We start from the raw sequence: 23,207 nt of genomic DNA, 5'->3' as shown, positions 1-23,207 counted from the left end.
TGCCGTGCTGCGGGCGGGCTGCTCTTAGCTCTTGCACAGAGAAGGCGCTCTTTGTGGGTGAGCAAAGCAGGGGTGAGGGCCTGGGGGCCAGTTCCACGGACAATGGTATGGCGGGGTGTTGTAATCGTCCAGTATATCCAGTTACAGCAGAAAAGGGGTCTAATTTTTAATGGCTTTGGCTTTATCACATTAAGCAGGCACCCTCTCATTTAAAGGCACAGAGTCCTCTCTTCTGCCCCACCTCCCTGGGTCTCTGAAATCTAATCCTGAGTTCCCAGAGGATCACTGCAAGGCAGCAATCTCTTGGAAGCTTGGATGCATTGCAATAGCCAGGTACAGGGGCAAGGCTCCACTCTCCTGCAAGCATCAGATACCCAGGGCCAAGGCCCAGACTAGCCCCTAAAGTGACAGGTCAGAGTCTGGGTGTAGGAGGCAACTGAGGTAGTCCCTGAGAGTAGACAGTCCAGGTCCCCCAGAGCAGACCCCAGGCCCTGCCAGGGCTGCGTGGTCAGTGTTCCAGATCCCTGGGCAGCGTGAAGTCCCTGAAGCTGTAGAAGGAGATGTCTCCGTGATCCACCAGGGCAAAGATCAGAGGAACATCCCCACTCTGGTAGGACAACCGCTTGAGGGTGCAGAGGTCTGGGACTGGCTCATCAAATCTGCAGGGATCAAGGTTAGACCGAGACCTGAATGGAGCCCACCCATAAGCTTTTGAGAACCCAGCCCTCTGAGGCTCCCAGGGAATGGAGAGTGTAAGACAGGAGTTGGGGGTGCAAGAAGTCTGGCCCTGGGGCTCTTCTCTGTCTGCAAATTGCATGGCTCTCATAAGTTCTCCAGGTAAGACCCAGAGCCCTGGTTGGGTAAGGGGACTAGAAAAAGTGAGGTTCTCATCATTCTTAGCCTGAAAATCCCTGATTCACATACCTTTTGCTGGGTGAGCCTGGGACTAAAGTGGCACAGGAGAGAGACTACCTGAAAATACCAGGAACGAGAGCTGAAGATTGGGAAGCTTGGGTTCCCAGAGCACTAACTGGCTATGTGGCCTACCTCAGGACCTCTGGTTTTTCTCAGGGGGTGACAGACTAGTCAGGGCCATGGAGAGGAGGTCCACCTGGTTTACAAGAGAACTGGGAGCAGCCTGGGGGCAGCGCTCACTGTTTTCGTACCCACTAACACACATCCGGACATAAGGCTTGCCAGGGTTATTCTTTCGGAACGTGGCCACAGCGTCAGCCTGGTAAACATCAAAGCTAATCTCCAAGCCCCCAGACTTCTCCAGCAGCCTGAGGACAGAGTAAGAAACCTTAGGAAACAGGGGCTCTCCTCCCCCACCTTTTCTTTCCAAACCACCCTTTCCCTCCCCTAGGCACTGAGGTCCTGCTGTGAGGTGTCACTTGAGGGCCAGAGAAGGCTCAGCTATAATAAATCTACTCTTGTCTCTCACTCCTCCCTCTCCCCTAGACACACATGAATATTAGCCAGGGGAGAGGTCCCTGGAATGATCCCCCAGCTCATGCCCAACTTCAGGAGTCAAATCCCAGCTGCCAACTCCTGCTGGCAGCCAAAGTACTGTGGAGACAGGCACCACGAGGAAACTCACCAGGCACCTCCATCAGCAAGGTGTGTTGTCTGCAGCATAGAGATCTGCTGAAGGACAGTGGCTACAAGGACAGTGAAAATAAGGCATTAGTGAGGAGGGTCAGCCATCCAGACTCCTCTGACATTTCCAAATCTGCCTTCTAGTTTAGGTTTGCCAGATTTAGCAGATTTTCAGTACAGGTATGTCCCATGCAATATTTAGAACATACTTATACTAAAAAAAATTAGCTGTTTATCTGAAATTCACATTTAGCTTCTGTGGCACCCCCTACTCTAGTTACTTACAATTTACCATGTTCCTGTAAGGACTGTAAGTAGTTCTGAATCCGTTAATACCGTTCTTGCCTAATTCTTTATTCTTAACATGCAGGGCATACAGTAAGCCTTCTTTTTATTTGTCCAACATATCACATCCTTGTTCCCCTCTAACAAAGGTAGGAGTACAGGGGACCAACAGCCAGTTGATGGCAGAGCCATCTAAATTGCATCTTGTTTATGATTTTAAGGACGTGGCCGTAGTTTTCATTCCTCCTTGCCTCTCCTTGGGGCACTGACTTGCCATCTCCAAACTTTCCCACCTGGGTCTTTCGGCTGCTTCCCAGAATGGACTATCCTTGTGGGTTCCACTCTACCAACAGCTCTCTCCTCCCCCACCAGTCGTGGTCAATCCATTCCCCTTTCAAAGTATTGTGATTCCTCAGCTACCAGTGGCCTACTGCAGGGTGAGGGGGTACCTGGGGAGTCTGCCTGACCAGGGCTCAGCAAGGGGGTGACAAGCTGGTCCCACAGGTGTGGGGGGCGGCTCTGGGTCTTCTGCAGGTGCCGCTTCTGCAGCAGCTGCTTGTACTCCTGCCAGCTGGAGCAGCGCCGCACCTCGGGGTCCAAGTTTACATCCTCCCGGAAGTGCTGGGCCTCTGCCTGCTGCTCCCGTTCCTGCCGGGAGAGCTTCTCCTTCCGCTGGTTTAGCTTCTGGCACCAGGACGCAGCATCTGTCTCCCGCCCAATGATGTTGGCAGGGAGCAGCTCTGGGGCTGGGGCAAGCAGGAGGGTGTGGCGGCTGTCTGAAGCCATGTTGGGGAAGGAGATCTGCTCAAAGTTCCAGCGTGGCTTACAAGCCCCCCTGGCCCCATTCTCTACTTTGCCACTCTCCTGACTGTACCACACCCCCTCCCTGGCCAGACCAGAGTAGGGCTCCAGGGACCCCAGAAGCTGAAAGGGGCCCCCTGGGCCCTTTAGGGGACTTGACTCCTGGGGTTTCTCCTCTGGGCACCGGCTGTTCTTGTTTCGGGGAGGTGGGCTGGAGGTTGCCAGTCTCTCAGGTGTCCCATCCACCCCCTGCTGGGGGTTCTCCAAGGCCTTGGGCTTCTTATTAATGGACCTGAGGGATATGGGGAGGAAATGCAGCACATCTGCTCCTGATTGCGCAGGTTCACGTGACCCACACATGCCCTACTGCCTCCCTGAGCCTCCACAGGAGCCACCCAAGCCCAGTGTTAAGCCCAGGCATTCTCTGAGGTCCCGAACACCAGCACTCCCTCAACAGCTCTCCCTTGAGGGGTGGCCAGGTGGGAGCATTACCGAGAGCTGGAGCTCCTCCTCTTCCTCTTGCCATTCCGATCCTTCAAGTGCTGGGCACTGCCATCCAAGTTCAGCTGCCTCTCATAAGGGGACAGGACAGAGCTGTGGGATGAGAATGGGGAGGGCAACAGATCCACTTCCTCAATCTGGTGCTCCCAGTGGAGTGTATGAGGGACTGGCCCAGATTAAGTCAGTGGGCCAGGGTTAAAGCCATACCCAAGGGCTAAGGCCCAGGGCAGACCTGCACATAAGGAACATGGGGGCAGCCACAGGGGCCTGCCCATGTATCTTTGTCCAGGTCTCTGGGTCTCACCAATGGCACCTTTGAACAGAGCCTCCCTGGAACCAGGGCTCCTGTAGAGCTGGCAATAAATGATTAATTACTGGTAAGAAAAGATCAAGGGGACTAGAAAACTTGGAAAATACAGAAAAGTGAAACTAAAACTCATGGATACCACTATAACATTCTGTTTCTTATAAATACACTGGCTGTCTCTCTCTCCATTTTTTTTTTCTGTCAAAAAGACACTGTACTATCATACTGCTGGGGGGGGGTCTCATTTTACATAGCTGAAAGGCTGCACTGTCCAATATGGTAGCCTTAGATACAAGTGGATATTTAAGTTAAATTTAAATCCATTAAAATTAAACAAAATTAAAAATTCAGGCCCACAGTTGCACAAGCCACATATATTGGAAAACACAGAATATTTTTATCACTACAGAAAGTTCTATTAGCGCTGCTCTAAAGGTTAAACTAATCTGTGTGGCCATGCTCTCCCTGTTGGGCTCACAGGATGTTTCCACGATCACTGATTTTGTAAGGTGATGGTGTTTTATGTAAGCTCTCCACTTAATGCAAGTTCTGTGGGGCAGTGGTTTGCTCTCTGCTAGGTAGTCAGTAAATGTTGTTCAACGAATGAATAAACATTCTCACAGGTGAACTTATGCACACATCTGAGACTGTTTCCTTAGGATATGTTCCACTTTCAGGAATTAAAGGATGTACTTATTCTAAAGCACTCTTGACATACTGTGAAACTGCAAAGGCTGTACCAGTTTCAAACTTTCAAGAGTCTGAAAGTCTCTGTGGCTCTTCGCTATGCTGGATTACTAAAGTGGTGATGATCTTCAGAGGCCCCAGAAGGAAGGAACATCTAACCTAGCAAAAGGAACATGCAGCCCTACTCAACTGTTAATTCCTCACTTGGTCCTTCATAATTTCACTCAAGAAATCTACTTGCACACCTACTAAGTGCCAGGAATTGTCCCAGTACCACATCTACATGCTCACAGTGAGCTGTAAGTGCTCAATTGTTATCTGTGCAGTGAATGGGTTGAAGATGGGGCTTAATCTGATAACCCAGGATCAGCTGAAATGACCCAGATTTGTCCCAACATGCGTCTCAATACAGCACTTCCAGCAGAGGTCTCCAGCCCACGTCCAGGGAGCTGCAGCTCTGGCCAAGGATTCCAGATGAGAAGAGGCCACTTTCTACCTTGGGGCTAGTCAGCCAGGTCCCAGGACTAGAACAAATGCAAGGGAAATGGGATAGGGATTTACCTTGGTTGAAATCGTCGAACCACATAGCCCAGTCTCTTCAGGTGGCTGAAGACCTCAAAAGAAAAGTAGAGGTCAGATGTCCACTTTTGAAAACAACTAGTTTCTCCAGACAACGGTCATTCCTCACACCCCCTCCTCTGCCTCTCCTACAACCCCCCGATTCCAAACCCTGAAACTGGTTGGACTATAATCCATTATAAACACCCTCCCCAAACTAAGGTCTCAGACGCAGCCCTCTACTGTGGGCACACCCCCATACAGCCCAATGAGGTTTGAAACACCATCCATGCAGCCATGATGCCCACATTTATGACTCTAGGCTTATACCCCTCCCCCTCTGTCTTTTTCCTAGCTGTGAAGTCAATTGTCCATTCGCTTGCTTGCTTATATATTACCCAAGTGCCACTAGGATGTAAGCACCATAACAGCAGAGACCTCACCTATCTTGTGGCCTCAGCACACCACTCCATGCCTAGTGCCTTGCAGGTACCTATAAATACTCCTTAGCTCAGTGTGTGGGTGGCTCCACTCCCAGGAGAGGGTGGCAGATACCTGGTACTGCAGGAAAGTCCTGGTGTCCTCGGTCAGCAGCAGTTGGTAGGCCTCTTGGATAGACAGCGGCAGGTCTTGGTGGAAGAGCTGGATGGAGCCCTGAAATTGCGACCAACAGCTTGGCTTGTGAACCCTCCCTGCAGTGGCACAGCCAATAGGGCAACTTCCCGGTTCTGATTATCTGCGTGCTATATGCCCCTCTCATCATGGCAAGAATATGGCCAACCAGGAAGAAGGTAGGGGTGGTGGAGAGGCAGCACCACTAATTTAAACCAGAATCCCTGCTCCCTGCATTCTTGTCTCCTGCTCTAGAAATCAGTTTACGAGCTCTCTGAATACTGCTGTATATACTTTTTCTCTAATAGAAACATGTCCTTCCAGCTCCTTGGTCCCAATCCCTTCCCTACCCTCCCAGGGCCCCACTCACACACTCCAGCAGATACAAGGCCTCTTCCGGGTGAAGCCGCTGCCGGCCCTGCTCTGAGAAGCCCATGGTCTGCCAGAATTTACCCTGCGTGGGACCCAGAGCAAATGTCACATAGGAGCCAGGAGAGCAGAGAGGGCGGGCCCCCTGTCTCTGTGCCCCACCGCTCACCGCAGGAGACTTCAACTCCACGAAGCCCTCTTGCGGTCTCCACTCGGCGGCCACCAAACTGCCCCTGGCGAGGAGTAGGGAGGGGTCGGTCTCAGACTACCTACAGGATTAGTCTACCGGGTCCGGCCGCCTGGCCCGCCAGCCCTGGCTCCGCCCCCGCCCCGGCCCGCCCCCCTCACAGGCGCTCCACGCGCTCCTCCGCCAGCAGTTGCCAAAGCTCCTCGCGACACAAGCGCAGCCGCTCAGCCTGCTCCGCTGAGCCGTCGGGAAGGAAGTCCTTGGGGCCATGCGAGCGCTGGGGCAGTTTCTGGGACCGCGAGCGGGCGGCGAAGAGCTCCGGGGCACTGAGGAAAGAAGAGACCGGGGTTAGCGCCACGTAGTCGGAGCCGCTCGGCCCAGGCCGGGATTCCCGTCCAGGGTACCCGTCCCCTTCCCCGCGCCCACCCCTCGGTCCAAGCGCCTCCTCCGGGCCGGGCCGCGCCGTACCTGAGCACGCGCCCGGCAGGAACCTCCACATCGGCGGGTTCAGGTTCGGGCTCCATTGGGCCGCCGTCTGCGGCTGCGCGCGCGCCGCCCAAGCCCCGCCCACTGCCGGAACTCCGCACGGCCCTAAAGCCTGTGGATCCGACTTCTACGATTGCAGTCTCCGGAACAACCCACCTGTGCTTTCCACCCTCCTGAGTGTCCTGAATCCTAGCGCCTGCTAACAAACATGTGCCTCGATTCTGGGGGCGGAGAGCTTGCAGGTTTTTGGATTTGTAGGAGCTCCCCTCCCCTATCCCCAGCCCTCCTCTGGGCTCCTCTCTAGTAAAACTTGAAAAGCCCGGCGTTTGAAGTTAAGTATGAAGAGTCAAATGCGTGACCCTGCCTTCCGCAGCCCTGGGCTGCTTAGTGCCTACCACCCAGCTGGACAGGGAGGGAAGAAGAGGGGATTTAGAGAAGGGAGAGCATTGGACTCCCAAATTCTAGCTTCGCCAACTGAAGGCCACTGAGGGCTATCAGGTGCGGTCTAGGGAGGTTCGGACTTCTTTCAGGGTCTTCCGTTGAGTCCCTTTCTAAAGGCTCGGAAGCTGGGTTTCTAGGGCCGGGGAGGGGGGGCGGGAGGCGCTGTCCGACCCACGATGGTGCTGAAGCGCCACCCCAGCCCGTCATTAGCACCTCCTCGAGGCTGGGGTCCCCACAGCCGCCACCGTGGACTTTTCCAACAAGGTCCGGTAGGTGGCACCATTACTCCGACTAGTGGCTTTTGGTATGCGACTCTGGCCGCGGGCGGAGGTCGCCGCAGGAATCCCGGGAGGGGCGAGGAGCAAAGAGGAAGAGAGGTTTCCCAAGTGGGAGTCCCAGGTCTCGGTTCCCAGATCCCTTCACATCATGTCTTCTCTCCTACACAGTCACAAACAGGGTGTCTTATCCTTCGTTCTGAACTCTAGAGCCCCAGGTCGTGCCGGCTCCACAACCCGGACGCAGTGGCGCCCACTCTCGCTCCCACCCGCGACGCTTCACCTGGGCGCATGCGCAGACTGGGCCAGCATCCTGGGTCCGGACCGGGGCGATGGAGGCGGGGCCTGGCGCGGATCGGGGCGGGGCCGCAGGCACTGACTGACAGTCCGACTGCGCGGCCGGGACGGTCCCTCCGCTCCCGATCCGGCGGGAGGGAGGGGGGAGGGGCGGGATTTCCTGCGGGAGGCGCCGAGCCGGCCTCGGAAAAGGAGGAGGAGGAGAAAAGGGCCAAGAGGGGCAGTGGGAGCCACCGTCCAAGTGCCAGGGACCAAGCAGGACCATCTGGACCCCTGGCGGGGCGGCTGGGAGAGGTGAGACTGCGGGGCCTGAGTTGGGGGTCAGCACCCTTGAGGGCAGGCACAAACTAACTTTTCTTGCGGGTTCGGCGGGCTCCTTCATCTGTTGGCTTCTTCTGTCCTCCTCGCGCCCCTATTCCGTCCTCCCGCATCAATCCCTCCGGCGCTTGGCCCTCCCGGTCCCTCCTGCTGCTTTGTTCCCGGGTCGGCCTGGGTTGGGCTGGATTGGGGGGTTGCGCGGCGCTGGACTGGCATTCCAGGGGGCGGGGGAGCCAGCCCGACCCCAGGCACTGCCAGGGGCGCCCTCCCCCAGTGGCTGCCTTGGGCCTTGATCTGGAGTGCCATCTGGGTTGGGCTTGGGACGTTTTGGGAGTAAGGGGACCCCAGCCAGGGCCCCAGGCCTGCATGGCTCTCATGCCACAGGACTCGGGCAACAAATTCGCCGCCACTGAGGAACTGCCTGTAAGTTTCCTAAAGTGAAGCCGGGGCTCTGGGCCTCAGATTCAAGCTTGGGGAGCCAGGCAGCCCCTTTTACCAGTAATGCCCCAGCTCTTGTCTCTCTTCTCTGCCCACCTGCTTCCCCATCTTGCACAAGGGGTGAGGATGGGTTAGCAACAGGTGCTGTAAAGCCTCCCTGTCCTGCCAGCAGAGCTGCCGCCAGAGATGGGGGGCTGTAGCTCCCCACTCCACCCTCTGAATTCATAAAGAGCCCTGGGGCTAGGGCATCCAGATATTAGAGCAAAGCTTAGATAGGGAGGAGCCTGGGGGCAGGCACCTTCCACAGGGAGTGAGCCCTGCCCATCTGCCTGTGCTTGACCCTCCCAGGCCCCACCTTCTGGCCCACCAGTTGTCGGTGGGTGTCAGAGCCTTGGGCTGTGGAGAACAGGCTGCTGGCCCCGCCTGCCCCAGTGTGTCCTGCTGCCAGGGCCCCTCCTGCCCCAGGTTGAGGTGCTGCCAGGTGCCCCGGGGCCTCAGTGACTCAGCCTCCCCCTCCCAGAACACCACCTCCCCCCCTCCAAATACTCCTCTCATGCATGGTGGTTCCCTCCCCTCTATGAGTGGCTCAGCGCCTCCCTTGACTCAGAATGGCAGCTGGGGTGATTTGGGGGCTCCCTGGAGGCCCTGCTCTGTTCGTTCTCTGAGCCCTGCTTCTGGGACCTTTCCAGGCTCTGGCACAGTCTTCAGCATACCTTCAGTTGACCTTTTCCAGACTCCTGAGACCTGTCCACCACTGCTGCCTGAGGCCCAAGGGAATGCTGGCTGCTCTCCGGGTGGGCACTGGTGCTTCAGAGCCACATTGGGAAGATTGGTATACCCAGTCCCGGCCCATCCCAGGGCTGTCAGAAGCTGCAAGCTGATATCCGTCCAGATTTCCACACAGCCTCCACCCCCTCAGAGATCAGCTTTCTGGCTTGTGGCAGCAGCTCACGAAGCACCTTGAAGGAGTACTTGTCAGCACCTAAAAGGAAATTCACTGCCTGGGAAACCAGACACGCTTCCCCTGGATGCCTGGCCATCCAAAGGGCCAAGGGATGGCATCCTGACGCCTCAGCTTAGACCAGTTTCCCGCCTCTACCCTGGATTCCTGAGCCCACAGCCTAGCCCAGGGACCAGGATGGGTCGCGAACAGGACCTGATCCTCGCTGTCAAGAATGGAGATGTGACTGGTGTGCAGAAATTGGTTGCCAAAGTCAAGGCGGCAAAGACAAGTGAGTACTTGGTGGGGTGACTGTCCAGCTGAGACTTCCCTGATTGCCAGGATATAGAGAGGTCTGGGACAGGGGTCACTCTGATCTGGAGACTTGGGGTGGGAAGACTGCCTTTTTCTGTATAAGGCATGTCTCTGTGTGGGAGAGCCAGAGAAGAAGTTGGGTCTCCTTGCTGTGTCTCCTTAGGCAAATCACTTAACTTCTCTGGGCTTCAGTTTCCCCACCTATAAAGTCAAAGGACTGAAGAACATTCATTCAAATTTTTTTGAGTGTCTATTGTGTGCCAGTCTTGGTTCTAAGCACTGAGCCACAGCAATCAACAAAACAAACCGAAATTCCTGCCCTCATGGAGTTGTCTCTAGCAGGTGGTTTTTCCAGTGTGTTCTTTGGAGCTAGGGGATTTTTTGCAATGGGTGGGGAAAGACTGAATACGTAGAGCTTCATCCCCATCCCCACCTCCCAATTCAACCAGCACATCTCTGCTCTTTTGTCAGCTTAATGCAGGTATCTGTAAGATTTCTTTTAAAAGAGAATTCTGCTTAAAACAAAGTTCAACATTATCTAGCCACTTACTAAAAGCCCCCTTTCCCCCTGACTTATCTGCCTTTGTCCCCTGGAAGGGTGTGGCCAGAGTTAACTTTCTGAAGGTTTCTCCACAGCCTCAGGTCACTAGTCTTGACAGAGTTGTGGGGGCTTCGTGCCCAGGTGGCCAAACCTGAGCCCCATCTCTTGAGTACCTCTGCAGTGAGACCTCCCCCCAGGAGAGTGGACCTCTGGGCTTCAGGCAAGCTCTCTGGACTGTCCCAAGAGGGCAGTGAACTTGTCCTCTTGAGTTCCTAGACCAGCAGGGGCAGATGGCTCCTGCCACCAAACGGGCTGGAGGAGAGCGAGTCCTTCCAGAGTGCTGGGGTTCTAGACCCAAGACAGACCTTGGCCTTTTGCACGGGAAGGAGTCCCCCAGGCTACCTGAAGACATCTAATTATCCCCACTCACACCTGGGAGTATGGGGAGCCAGAAGGAAGAATTTTAAGGGCCTGGGAGTTGTGCCCATGTGTACCCACTTGCACAGCAGGGCAGGACACCCAGGGTATAATGAGATGGAGCTGTAGGGGGTGCTCTCTGTGCCCTGGGGAAATGGGTGCAGGGTGAGCTTGTTTGGGGAAAGGTGCCAAGCGGGGTCCAGGAGGGCCCTAGAGGCTCAAGAGTAGGAACCACTACCCCTCCTCCCCTCACCTCTGTGTTGTTTTTGGCAACCTGCCAGTGGAGGCTTGGTTGAGCTGCTTCTGGCCTCAAGGCCTTGGGGCCTCAGAGTGAGGCCCTCAGGAGGGCAAGCGATTGGGGTCTCGAGGCTGGTGGCAGGAACCTTGCAGCCAGGCTCCTAGGCTCCAGAAAGGTCCCCTGTGCCCAAGGGGGAAATGTCTGTGGTGAAGAGGACCCTTACCCCAGCCCCCAGGGGATTTGCACAGAGTAGAGGCACAGGCACAGAGTGATAGGGTCCTGGGACTCCTTGTGAGGTCCTGGCACTGTGTCTCCCCAGTCCTCTGAGAAGCTGGGAAAGTTGGTGGCAAAAAGGAGATCACAAGGTGACATTTGCAGCCCCTTCAGTTTATGAAATATTGTAATCCCTTCAATTCCCTGTGAGATGGATATTTCTACATACACTTTACAAATAAGGGAACTGACTCTCAGAGAGGGTTAGTGTCTTGCCCAAGATCACACAGCCATTGTGGGGCAGATCAAAGACAACCCCATGTCCTCTGCCCTGTGCTCCCATACTGGGCTGCCCATCAGAATAACCTAGGGCTTGTTCTGAAAGTGCAGGCTCCCTGGTCTCCCGTGGAATTATAGAATCATCACAGAAAGTTCTTCTGGTGATTCTAAAGTAGTTCTCAGAATACTCTGGCTCCATACTCAGAAAGGCAAAGGAAACTGCCGGAAGGGAGGTGTCAGGGCTCCCCTCTTCCCCTCTGGGTGGTGGCTAGAGCTTTCTGGGTGTCCAAAGAGAGGTGCTCCCTCAACCTACTCCATCTGATATCTGGTCACAGGGGGCCAGCTTTCCCTGCCTACCTAGGTCTTCTTCAGGAAGCAGGTGGCTGGGAGGAGAGGGGTACAGTTGCCCTGGCCTTGCCTCTGCCCTCCCTCCCTCCCCTACTCCCTTTTCTGAGCCTTCTCCTTCTCTGGCCAGAGGAAATGGAGTGGACTGGGGGTGGCCCGCTGAGCTCACATCCTCTGCCCCAGCCTAAATCAGGAGCGACCCTTCCACCCCCAGAGCCAGGCCTGGAAAGAAAGTCGAGCTGCAAAGGAAGTGCCTGGAGCCACTGCCAGGAACCTGGACCCTCCACCCTCCCAAGGTCTCCAGCTCAGTCATTCGGAGCCTCTCCCCAACTGCCTTTCCGGCCATTGTTCTGGAAAGAACAGAGCCACCCAGCCCCTGTTCCTGTCCCTCCTGTCACGTTGTCCTGCCACTCCTTTGAGGGGCCGCATCTCACCATCAAGCTGCCCCATCCCAGACTGTCCCAGCAGGTGGAAGGACTTTCTGTGTCTCTTCCCTATTTGACCTTGTTGTCTTCCCTGAGGCTCAGAAAGGTACCATGGCTGGCCAAGGTCACACAGCCAATAAGAGGGAGAAGAATTTGAACCACGCACTTCCTGCTTCTAGGGCCCCAGTTCTTTCCACTGCCCTGAATGGTTCTGTGTGACAAGCACTTTCCAAGGGGGGCTCCAGGAAAGCTGGGAGGCCTGTGTTTCTTTCCCGCGGCCCCCACCCCCTCACCTCTTCCATCACTCCTTGGCTCTGTGTTTTCCTTTTTGATGTAGTGTCATTCGGCTCAGCCCTAAATGTAGCTGTCCCCTCTCTCCCCATCCTAGGCTCCTCACTGCAGGGTTGTTCCCTCCCTATTGGAATGAGGCCCTGTCTTGCTGGGGTATTCAGGGGCCCACGAGGGCCTGGGGGGCAGGCCTGGACCAGCATGCTTGGCACCCTGCCCAGCCGGGTTGAGCCAGGCCTCCTCCTTCCCAGCAGGAGTGGGTTCCAGTAGGAGGCAGGGGCCGCCAGTGATAGGCATTCTCCTTCCCCTCCCCAGCACTCATCAAGGGCCGCCCCCTCCTGTTCCCTGGCTCACGCATGGAGCACACCTGCATGAATCCTGTCCCTGCCCCCGAGAGGGGTATGAACCAGCATCCTACCCATGCTCCTGGCTTTTCTTGCCACCACTCATTAAAGAGCCCCCTGCCCCAGGGTGTGGACCTCTCTGCTAGGAGCCTATGGGTGCAGAGTCAGCAGTTACTCCCCTGACAGGGGCCAGTGGGAGGGTCTGTACCAGCTTTTGCTGGAGGCCAGCATCTTGGTGGTAATGGCTGGTGTGTAAGCGTGGATATCTCCCATCTTTTGCGTGCTGACGAGGGTCAGGCATTGTGTACACACCCCTGTGAGCAGGTTCTGGGATCAGCCCATTTTACAGATGAGCACGGAACCTAAGAGGTTAATTGACTTGCCCAGGAACACATACCTATTACATGGCAGAGCCCAGGCACGGTGGAGGTCTGTGTGATGCCACCTTCCCCACCAGGCTCCCACTCAGGGATGCCCCAGGGCCAGGCAGTGTACCTTTCAGTCCAGCCCTGGCACTTGCCCTCTGCTCTAGGGCATCTGGTCCCCCCTCCTTTCTCTCCCAGCCCACTCGTGTCCCAGCCCCCGTGGGACAATGAGACTTGCTCCTTGGCCCTTCAGGCAGGAATGCTAACCATGTGCTCGTGGGCCTGTCCATAGAGGGCACGGCATGCCAGTCCCCCCCCCATCTCCGCCCCTTTTGACTCTATAAACAAGCGGGGCTGGGGGCCTGGGGAAGCCAGGCCACTACTGCAGCAGCTCCCTGCACTTGGTACCCTGGAGCAGCTGGGCCACGGTCGAGAGCCCTGGGGACAGGCCGGCTAAAGGGCCATGGGGCAGGTGCTTTTCTGCACTCCAAGAGGTCAGCTGGAGTTGGGAGGTGGGTGGGGAGGGTGCACTGGGTTAGGTTTGGGTAAGGGTGGATCATTCGAGGGTGCCCTGATGCCTCCCGCTCTGACCCCCAGAGCTCCTTGGCTCCACGAAGAGACTCAATGTCAACTACCAGGATGCTGATGGGTGAGTGGGAGCTCTTGTCCCTCTAGAGAGAGCGGTGGGGTGGGGGCGGGGAGGGGAAAGACCCGGGGCCTAGAGTCCCTTCCCCTCTCAAACTTGGCCCTTGAAGTGTGTTTGTGGATAGCTCTGGGCCCTGCCCACCCACCTGCCCATGGAGCTCTCCCTTCGTAAGGGGAGTGGGCTCTGGTGCCTCTATGAGGGGCCTCCTTGGGTCAGATTCCTGCTGGGCCCCCTTTTCTCCCTGGAGGGTAGGAGCCCTCAGGCTCCTGCTCCCACAGCCCCCTCCCCTGGGCCGGCTGTGGGGGAGGCCAGACAAACAGGCCTCTCAGCCCAGACACTGAGCCCTTTCATGCTGCAGCCCGGCTGCTCTGCGCTCCCACGGCAGGGCTGGCAGAGTGGGGGTACAGGGCACAGTGGGCAAGTAGCTCATTCCTGCCAGCCCCCAGGATGGGTCTGCTTTGGAAGACCAAGATCTGGGGGGTAGGGGCCGCACACCAAGACCCCCCTACCTTATATCCAGATTCTCTGCTCTCCACCACGCCGCCCTGGGGGGTAGCCTGGAGCTCATAGCCCTGCTGCTGGAGGCTCAGGCCACCGTTGACATCAAGGACAGCAATGGTGAGGCCCCAGGGCACCCCCTACCCAGGTGGTCAGAGTTTGCCCCTGCTACATCGTTACAGTGCTCATAGATGTTGGCATAGCTTCTCTGAGCTTGCAAATGCTTTACCGCTTCAGTCTTCACAGCCTCTGGGGTAGTGGGTGGTACTGACATCCCATTATCCAGATGAGGAGGTTGAGGTTACATCACCGTCATGAGGTCACCAGATCATTTGTGGCAGGCTCGGTGGGATTCTGGCTTCAGCCTCATACAGCCAGACCTCTCCCTGACCAAACCCCGGTGAAGCCAGCATTGTTGGGTCTGTCTCCCCTCCAGCTGGGGTGGCTCCAGACTGCTCAGTTCCCTCCCCTGACCCCACGCCATCCTGGGACCTCCCTCAGAACCCCTTCCCCGCTGCAGGCATGCGCCCGCTGCACTATGCGGCCTGGCAGGGCCGGCTGGAACCCGTGAGGCTGCTACTGCGGGCCTCTGCGGCCGTGAACGCTGCCTCACTGGATGGACAGATCCCTCTGCACCTGGCTGCCCAGTATGGACACTATGAAGTGGTATGTGCACCTGCCTGCCTACAGGGGCGCTGAGACGGGGACAGGGGCTTGTGCAGGGGGCTGGCCAGGCCAGACCCCTCACTCGGCTGCCCCCACCCCAGTCAGAAATGCTCCTCCAGCATCAGTCCAACCCGTGCTTGGTCAACAAGGCCAAGAAGACGCCCTTGGACCTGGCCTGCGAATTTGGACGGCTAAAGGTGAGGCCTGCTGCCCTTGTGATACTGGGGTCTGGGCTTTTGTGGGGTCTTAGGAGGATGCCTTGCCTGAGTGCCAGTTGCCACAGGTGGCCCAGCTGTTACTGAACAGCCACTTATGCGTGGCGCTGCTGGAAGGGGAGGCCAAGGACCCATGTGACCCCAACTATACCACACCCCTGCACTTGGCTGCCAAGAATGGCCACAGAGAGGTCATCAGGTACCCACCGGGGCCCCCCCCACTTCCTCATCCTCTTCCTGTGGGACTGGTGGTGTCCCTTCAGTGCCCTGCCCTTCTGCCCTCTTCACCCTTGCTCTGGATCACTCTCCCGGCCCCCAGCAATTGGCTTCCTCTCCTGTCCCCACACCCACCCCAACCCATAACTCACCCTGCCCTCCACAGGCAGCTCCTAAGAGCTGGGATTGAGATCAACCGCCAGACCAAGACAGGCACTGCTCTCCACGAGGCCGCACTATACGGCAAGACCGAGGTGGTGCGGCTCCTCCTGGAGGTGGGTGTGGGCACCTGGTCTCCCCACAGGTGTACACGGATCCCCACCAGGTGCCAGGTCCATGCCCAGCTGGAGAGGTGCAGGAGGGGGTCTCCACCACCAGTGTGGTGTTTGGTTTAGGTGGGGCCAAGTGGCTGGAGAGCAGACAGACCTGGTTCGAGCCCCAGTCTACCTCTTACTAGCTGAGTGACCTTGAGCTTGTCCTTAACCTCATCTCTGTGCTTCCATTTCCTCATCTGTAAACTCTGAAAATAGTAGCTTCCTCCTGGGTAGTCCTTAGGATTAGGAGACATGACAAACCAGGTGTCACACACTCACACCGCACTGTGCACCCAGGGTGGGGTGGATGTGAACATTCGGAACACGTATAACCAGACGGCACTGGACATCGTGAATCAGTTCACCACCTCCCAGGCCAGCCGGGAAATCAAGCAGCTACTTCGGGGTGAGTGTGTTTGGGAGACCTAGCCCAAGGGGTCCAGAGCCACTCCAGAGGGTACTAGAAGTGGATAAGGAGTGGATGCCACACTCCTGGGCCCACAGCTGGTCGGGGGATGCTGCGGGAATGATGAGGCAGGGACCTGGGGGAGGGTCGTGAAGGGGCCTGGAAGACTGGAAAGATAATCTAAAGACCCCCAGATGACATCTGTCCTCCTACTTCTCTTAGAGGCCTCAGGAATCCTGAAGGTCCGAGCACTCAAGGATTTCTGGAACCTCCACGATCCCACTGCTCTCAATGTCCGGGCAGGTGACGTCATCACGGTGAGGACCCAGTGCAGGCATTCCTTTGTGAGCTCAAATGATTGCTGTCACTTACTTGGGTACCTACTGTGGATTGAGCTCTGTATTAAGGTCTTTATGTGTGCTGTCTCATTGAATTCTTCCCAACCCATGTAAAATAGGCACTCTCACCATTTCCTTTTTAGAGCTGACAAAATTGAGACTTAGAGAATTAAAGTGATTTGTCAAGAGTCTCAAGCTAGCAAGAGGTGGAGCTATGATTTGAATCCAGGACTCTTACTTGTATGCCCTGGAGGCACACAGGGGACTGAGCGGGATGCTGGCAGCAGCAGCAGCAGAACTGTGGGCCGGCTTGGACATCAGAGACCACCTCCTTGGAGGGAGGAGAGGAGCTGGACCACAGGTGCAGGAAGTTACCATTGTCATCATTCCCCGCCCCAAACTGCCACAGGTGCTTGAGCAGCATCCTGACGGCCGCTGGAAGGGCCACATCCACGAGAGCCAGAGGGGCACGGACCGCGTGGGCTACTTTCCCCCAGGCATTGTCGAAGTGGTCAGCAAGCGGGTGGGTGTGCTTGCACCCCGCCTTCCTTCGGCGCCCACCCCTCTGCGCCCAGGCTTCTCCCGGACACCACAGCCCCCTGCTGATGACCCCCTGCACCCTGTTACCTATGGCCAGCTGCCTCGGGTGGGCCTCAGCCCAGACAGCCCAGGTACATCCTCCCCAGGGGTAGTGCTAGGCACCAGGGTGGGCATCTGGTTTTGGCAAGCTGCCAGTCAGCTGTTGGTAGGGCCAGCTGAGGCTCTGACCCCTTGGCTTCTGCCCCCTGCAGCAGGTGACAGGAACAGTGTGGGCAGTGAGGGCAGTGTGGGCAGCATCCGCAGTGCTGGCAGCGGGCAAAGTTCCGAGGGCACCAATGGCCACAGCACCAGCCTCCTTATTGAGAACGCCCAGGTAGGAGGGAGGGGGCGTTGGGGCCAGGGCCAGTCCCTCCCCGCTGCTGCAGTTCCTCAAACGCTGAGTCAGCTCCTTCCTTGTCTCCAGCCGCTACCCTCTGCCGGAGAGGACCAGGTGCTGCCGGGACTGCACCCTCCATCCCTGGCAGGTAGGAAGGGTGACTGGGACCTGGGTGGGCTAAGAGAAGTGCAGGTGGGGAGGCTGAAGGCTCGGCAGCCCTTTATTCTGCCACCCTGATTCCATTTCTCTTCCTCCTTGAAGACAACCTGAACCACCGCCCTCTGGCCAACTATCGCTCTGGGGAGCAGCTCTTCACCCAGGATGTGAGGCCAGAGCAGCTGCTGGAGGGGAAGGTGTGACCTCTACTAGGGAGTGGGCCATAGGCCCATGGTAGGGGGTGGGGTGGGCCTCAGTGTGAACTTAAGTCCCTGCTCAGACCAGGTCCCTGGGGAGGCTGGGGTTGATGGCTGGGCTGTGATCTTGGCCTCCCCAGGCAGACTCAGCTCTGTTAACTTCACCCCCTCCCCCCACGCCACAGGATGCTCAGGCCATTCATAACTGGCTGAGTGAGTTCCAGCTGGAGGGCTACACTGCCCACTTTCTGCAGGCCGGCTACGACGTGCCAACTATCAGCCGCATGACACCCGAGGTAGGAGCCGCAACGGGAGGGCAGTTTGGAAACCAACGGGCAGAGAAGGGGGCCTGATGGCACAACTCTGTGTGGCAGGACCTGACAGCCATCGGGGTGACCAAGCCTGGGCATAGGAAGAAGATCGCCTCAGAGATCGCCCAGCTCAGCATTGCCGAGTGGCTGCCCAACTACATCCCAGTGAGTAGGCGGCCAGCACGGGCTCCTACCCTCACCTGGGGCTTTGCGGTGCCTTCGTGGCTTGGGGACCGAGGCTGCCCGGGGAGCCAGCTCCGATGGTGCTGTTCTTCCAGGCGGACTTGCTGGAGTGGCTGTGCGCACTGGGGCTGCCCCAGTACCACAAGCAGCTGGTGAGCAGCGGCTACGACTCCATGGGACTGGTGGCCGACCTCACCTGGGAGGAGCTGCAGGAGATCGGTGTCAACAAGCTGGGTGAGGACTGCCCTGGGCCTTCTAGCTGGGCCCCACGTGCTCCCCAGGGTCTCCAAAATGTTTTCGGGGTCCAGGAGGGACTAGGGTGACCCTTTCCAGCACCAGCTAACCTTGCTGCCTCTCCCCACCCCACTCAGGTCACCAGAAGAAGCTTATGCTGGGGGTGAAGAGGCTGGCTGAGCTTCGGCGGGGCCTACTGCAGGGCGAGGTCCCAGGGGAAGGCGGCCGCCGGCTGGCCAAGGGCCCGGAACTGATGGCCATCGAGGGGATGGAGAATGGGGACAGTCCGGCTGCAGCTGGCCCACGCCTCCTCACCTTTCAGGGCAGCGAGCTGAGCCCGGAGCTACAGGCAGCCATGGCAGGGGGTGGCCCTGAGCCACTCCCCCTGCCCCCTGCCCGTTCCCCTAGCCAGGAGAGCATTGGAGCACGCTCACGAGGGTCCGGTCATTCACAGGAACAGCCTGCCCCCCAACCCAGTGGTGGAGACACCAACACCCCACAGGAGAGGAATCTTCCAGAGGGCACGGAGCGGCCCTCTAAGCTTTGTTCCCCACTTCCTGGCCAAGGACCCCCCTCTTATGTTTTTATGTACCCCCAGGGCTCGCTCTCCAACCCAGCTCCAGGGCCGCCACCTGGTGCACCTCGGGCCTTCTCCTACTTGGCTGGGCCCCCTGCCACTCCTCCAGACCCCCCTCGGCCCAAGCGCCGGTCCCAGAGCCTGAGCCGCCCCTGTGCAGCCGAAGGGGAAGCAGAGGGGGAGGCTGAAGGGCCAGTGGATAGTGCCTTGGGCAGTTACGCCACCCTGACCCGGCGACCAGGACGCAGCGCCCTAGCCCGGACCAGCCCCAGCCTGACCCCAACCCGAGGGGCTCCCCGCAGCCAGTCCTTTGCCCTTAGAGCCCGCCGCAAAGGACCCCCACCCCCACCCCCCAAGCGCCTCAGCTCTGTCTCTGGCCCTACTCCGGAGCCGCCTCCACTAGATGGAAGCCCTGGGCCCAAGGAGGGGGCTGCTGGGTCCCGGAGACGAACACTGAGTGAACCTACTGGCCCCTCAGAGCCCCCTGGCCCACCAGCCCCAGCTGGCCCTGCATCGGACACGGAGGAGGAGGAGCCAGGGCCTGAGGGGACACCCCCGTCCCGGGGCAGCTCAGGGGAAGGGCTCCCATTTGCAGAGGAGGGAAACCTGACTATCAAACAGCGCCCCAAGCCGGCAGGCCCCCCACCCCGGGAGACACCCGTGCCACCCGGCCTCGATTTCAACCTCACAGAGTCAGACACTGTTAAGCGGAGGCCCAAATGCCGGGAGAGGGAGCCGCTGCAGACGGCACTCCTGGCCTTTGGGGTGGCTGGTGCCACACCCAGCCCCCCTGCTCCCCTGCCCTCCCAGGCCCCCAGTGAGTCCCCCTCAGCTTCTCCTAGCCCTTCCCGGCCTGACCCTAGCAGCCTTCCAACTCCAGGAGCTCCAGCCCCTCCTTGTTCCAGTCCCCCGACCCAGGCCCCAGTGCCTCCCTGCCCTGGCCCGGCTCCGGAAAACTCAGCAGGCAATTGGCGGCATGGGGAGATGGAGCCCCCGGCTCCCCCCGCTGCCCTCATCAAGGTGCCTGGAGCAGGTAAGAGGCTGGGTCTGCAGGGAGAGGGGGTGGTTTGCAGGGGTTGTGTCTAGCCCAGCTGAGTCACAAGCCAACCTTTTCTGTCTCTACAGGAACAGCCCCCAAGCCTGTGTCTGTGGCCTGCACCCAGCTGGCATTTTCTGGCCCTAAGTTGGCTTCCCGGCTTGGCCCCCGCCCAGTGCCTCCTCCAAGGCCAGAGAGCACTGGGGCTGCGGGCCCAGGCCGGGCCCAGCAGAGACTGGAGCAGACCAGTTCATCCTTGGCAGCTGCATTGCGGGCCGCAGAGAAGAGCATCGGCGCTGAGGAGCGAGATGGGTGAGGGGTGCTGGGTGCTGGGCCGGGAGGTGGAGAAGGCGGCATAAGAGCAATTCCTCCTGAATCCTTTTCCCAGGGTTCCAGGAATGTTGGGAGGGGGACATCACTGTCATGTTGCAGGCAGATCCTCAGGCTGGGGAGGCCCCTGTTGGGATGGGAGGAGCCCAGGTTCTGGAGCCTCCCAGACTTGACCTGCAGGGAATCCTGGTGCCTCTTAGAGGCAAGTGAGTTTGGGCAAGTCACTTATCTCTCTGAGCCCCAGTGTGTTTGTGCAAGGAAGGGAACAGTAACTCCTACTGCTTCAGGAAGCTGTGAGAATTAGAAGATGTACACCAAGTGCTTGCACCAACCAGGCTCTCGGTAGTAGCCCCCTTGCCCAGGGCCGGCAGGATGCAGACCACTGGCTGATCTGACCCAGTCCTTCCCCTGCTGCAGCCCTCCTGGCACCTCCACCAAGCACATTCTGGATGACATCAGCACCATGTTCGACGCCCTGGCTAACCAGCTGGATGCCATGCTGGACTGAGCTGGACCTGCTGGTAGCCTTCAGCAGTGCACACCATGACCTGCAGTGACCAATGCCTTTCCCCCAGCACGGAAGCAGCTCCTGCTGCCGTAGCAGGGTCCCTTAGGCTGCTCCAGGCCAGCAGCTGTCAGCACCACCGCTCCAGGAGGCAGCACCCTTGCCCCCTGCTCCTGCCCCAGGGAGCTGAGGGGACCTGTCAGAAACTGACATCTCAGCAAAGCCCCCTCCAGTGTGTAATCTGATGGGATGGCCCTGCCTTTTGGACAGGGGCCCGGTAAGAGCTTCCTCCCCTGGAAGAAAGAAGTGGTAGCAGGGCTTCTTGGGGTGCTTCCTCTGTCCCCCGTGTCTTGAGTCCCTGTGTTGAGGGCCTCTTGCCACCCACTTTGCCGTCCTAGCTCCTGGCAGGCTGGAGGAGGCTGAGTGTCTGGCCTGGTCCCCCGCAGGTGTACATAGGACATGTAAATAAGCAGCCAGGGGCCTGCTCGCAGCGGCGGTGGCAGTGCCCAGGCCAGCCTCTGCTCCCGCCCCTGCCTGCCCTCAGTGAGGCAAAGCTGGCAGGGGTGGGGGCAGCGGGATTAACAGATCCCCGAAGTCCAAACTCTTTCAACTGTAAATGTAATTTTTTAAGCAGAGAGAAAGCATATATTTTAAATGGAATTTATTCTATCTATAACTGCCTGAGAGGACGCAGTGGGGGAGGGGCTTCGGACCACAGCAGGAGCACCCACTGCCCACCTCAGGGCTGGAAGCCTGACCTGGTTGGCCCGGGCCTCGGTTCTGTAACCATTAACCTCTTCCCGAAACTAACACCAATGAAAGTGTCATTCCACGTGATCACACTGTGTGTTTGGATCTGTGCCGTGGACCTCTGAGCCCAGGGTCGCACCTGAGCTGGACCTGAGCACTCCCGCCAATGTGGGAAGGAAGAAGGTGTGGGCCATCTCCCCTCCTCACCACTGGGGCTCCCTCACTGGCCCAAGCCTTGAGTGGGCCCCTTAGTGGCTGCCTCATGGACCAGCCACAGGTTTTTCTTAAGCAATTTATAAGTTTTAATACAAATCAGTCTACATTCGTTCCTAAAAGGCTCATTTCCAGTAAAAAATATACACCAGTAAAAACATCCTCACAGGAGAACTAGGGCAGGGAGCTAACAGGAGCCCTGGGCCGTATCCCCAAGACGGACTTGCGGCCAGCCAGGGGAGGCACAGGAAGAGGTTCCAGGGCGAGGCGGGGGCTCTGCTCCATCGTCGGGTCTGAGCATGAGGCTCCCCCACAGAGGGAGGGAGGGAAGGTCCTCAGGGCCAAATCCAGGCCCCTGCCCCAGGAAGACAGGATGAGAGGAGCACAGAGGACGACCACCATCCCTGCCTTCAACAGTGGCTGAGGGAGTTGTTCAGAACCCCCAGGGCTGCTGCCACTGCTCTTCTACAAAAAATTGGAGCTCAGACCCAAGAGCAGAGGGCACTGTGTTACGGGACCCTGACAGAGGGGTGGCTCACAGGTGGAAGAAGCTGAGGGCCCCTCTATTAAGCGCACAAGGTCATACATTCAGGAGTCCAGGGGCTCCCCCCCCCCCGGCGAGGCCCAAGGAAGAGCCAGACTGTCCTGACGCCGAGGCCACAGGTCAGCATCCTCTGTAAGCCCCAAGGGTCAGGACAACAGCTGGGTCTGACACCGGGAGTGGGGCCACCAGTGCCATGGGGCACAAGAGCAAACTCTGAAACATTCATGATATCAAACTCCAGACTCAAAAATTGGCCTGGTTTTAGCCTCAGGAATCAGGGCAACTATGGCCACCATGGTCAGTGGCTCAGAAGGGAGAGTTCATGCCCAGCTTAGTTTCAAACTGCAGCTTCTGTCGCTTCTGGTACCGGACCCGGACCCTGGTGGGGCGGGAGATTATAAAGTTCAGGTTAGCCCAGACCCCCCAGGCCAGGGGACAGGCAGGACACCCGAGGAGAAGGGAGGCATGGGCAGTGGGAGGGTGGGGGAGCGGTGCCCAGGAGGTGATGGGCTCAGGGAACATGCCCGAGCCTGGAAGGGGCACCAGGCAGGTGGCTTACCGAATCTCATGCAGCTTCACGATCTCGTTGGTGACCACCACGAGGACCAGGGAGAGGCAGCCCAGGAGCCACGTCAGCAGAGGCACATCCTCCAGGCCAAAGTGGACGTGGCTATCCGTGTGTGTCCACAGCTGCAGGTCCACTGCCGTCTGGACTACCTGCCCCAGCAGCCTGTAGGAGGTGGCATTCCGGCGTCAGCCAGGGTCTCTTGCTTCCTTCCATTTCCTTCCAGCAGGAGTAGCTCATGCAGGGCACCCTTCAACCTCTGGCCCAAGCCCTGCCTCAAATTACAGGCCTACTGCAGCCCCTCCCTGCTCCTGCCCTCCTTCCCAGCGAGACTCACACCACGGGCACCGTCACGGCCCACCAGAGGTTCGTCAAGGGGCTCTTTCTCCACAGGGGCTTGGTGCGATGCACGTGGGTGATGGAGATGAAGACTGGAAAAAATGGGGTCGGTGGCAGGTGTCAGACTTCCCACTACCCGGGGCCTTGTCCTTGGGGTGCCCCACCTGCCCCCATCGGCCCC

General features: G+C 58.2%; 3 protein-coding genes across 8 annotated transcripts in view; 1 reads left to right on the top strand and 2 right to left on the bottom strand.

Moving 5' to 3' along the window:
• Positions 1–141: 141 nt before the first annotated feature.
• Positions 142–6,504, bottom strand: TSEN54 (tRNA splicing endonuclease subunit 54). 2 transcript variants are annotated; one of them, XM_072939576.1, is made up of 12 exons: positions 6,375–6,504; positions 6,068–6,232; positions 5,889–5,952; positions 5,721–5,804; positions 5,294–5,392; positions 4,742–4,794; positions 3,178–3,279; positions 2,334–2,977; positions 1,601–1,661; positions 1,167–1,283; positions 925–972; positions 523–659 (listed from the first exon to the last, which is right to left on the bottom strand). In XM_072939576.1, exons 1-11 carry the CDS (start codon positions 6,428–6,430, stop codon positions 969–971), a joined length of 1,449 nt encoding a protein of 482 aa, XP_072795677.1. In that variant the 5' UTR covers positions 6,431–6,504; the 3' UTR covers positions 523–659; positions 925–968. The 2 variants fall into 2 exon arrangements, with proteins under 2 accessions (XP_072795676.1, XP_072795677.1); XM_072939575.1 differs by lacking the exon at positions 925–972 and having other exon boundaries at positions 142–659.
• A 1,020-nt stretch (positions 6,505–7,524) lies between these two features.
• Positions 7,525–21,452, top strand: CASKIN2 (CASK interacting protein 2). Of its 3 annotated transcripts, none has more exons than XM_072939565.1 (20): positions 7,525–7,699; positions 8,851–9,393; positions 13,469–13,520; positions 14,038–14,135; positions 14,536–14,681; positions 14,783–14,878; positions 14,965–15,095; positions 15,279–15,387; positions 15,724–15,832; positions 16,055–16,149; positions 16,580–16,841; positions 16,962–17,083; positions 17,156–17,234; positions 17,348–17,439; positions 17,625–17,735; positions 17,814–17,915; positions 18,029–18,167; positions 18,305–19,777; positions 19,870–20,092; positions 20,528–21,452. In XM_072939565.1, the coding sequence occupies exons 2-20, from the start codon at positions 9,300–9,302 to the stop codon at positions 20,616–20,618; spliced, it is 3,624 nt and encodes a 1,207-aa protein (XP_072795666.1). In that variant the 5' UTR covers positions 7,525–7,699; positions 8,851–9,299; the 3' UTR covers positions 20,619–21,452. The 3 variants fall into 3 exon arrangements, with proteins under 3 accessions (XP_072795666.1, XP_072795667.1, XP_072795668.1); XM_072939566.1 differs by having other exon boundaries at positions 7,527–7,699; positions 17,174–17,234; XM_072939567.1 differs by lacking the exons at positions 7,525–7,699; positions 8,851–9,393 and adding an exon at positions 13,303–13,365.
• Positions 21,260–23,207, bottom strand: part of TMEM94 (transmembrane protein 94) — a 34,249-nt gene continuing 32,301 nt past the window's right edge. For all 3 annotated transcript variants that reach the window (XM_015235292.3, XM_072939564.1, XM_072939563.1), the window contains exons 30-32: positions 23,025–23,118; positions 22,682–22,852; positions 21,260–22,501 (exon numbers count right to left, since the gene is read on the bottom strand). In XM_015235292.3, the coding sequence (XP_015090778.1) occupies positions 22,429–22,501; positions 22,682–22,852; positions 23,025–23,118 (338 nt within the window). In that variant the 3' untranslated portion in view covers positions 21,260–22,428. The remainder of the gene's footprint in view (positions 22,502–22,681; positions 22,853–23,024; positions 23,119–23,207) is intronic.

Source organism: Vicugna pacos, chromosome 16 (assembly GCF_048564905.1).
Source record: "Vicugna pacos chromosome 16, VicPac4, whole genome shotgun sequence".
Classification (NCBI taxonomy): Eukaryota; Metazoa; Chordata; class Mammalia; order Artiodactyla; family Camelidae; genus Vicugna; species Vicugna pacos.
Note: the sequence above shows the minus strand (reverse complement) of the source record. Positions and strands in the feature narration are given on the sequence as shown.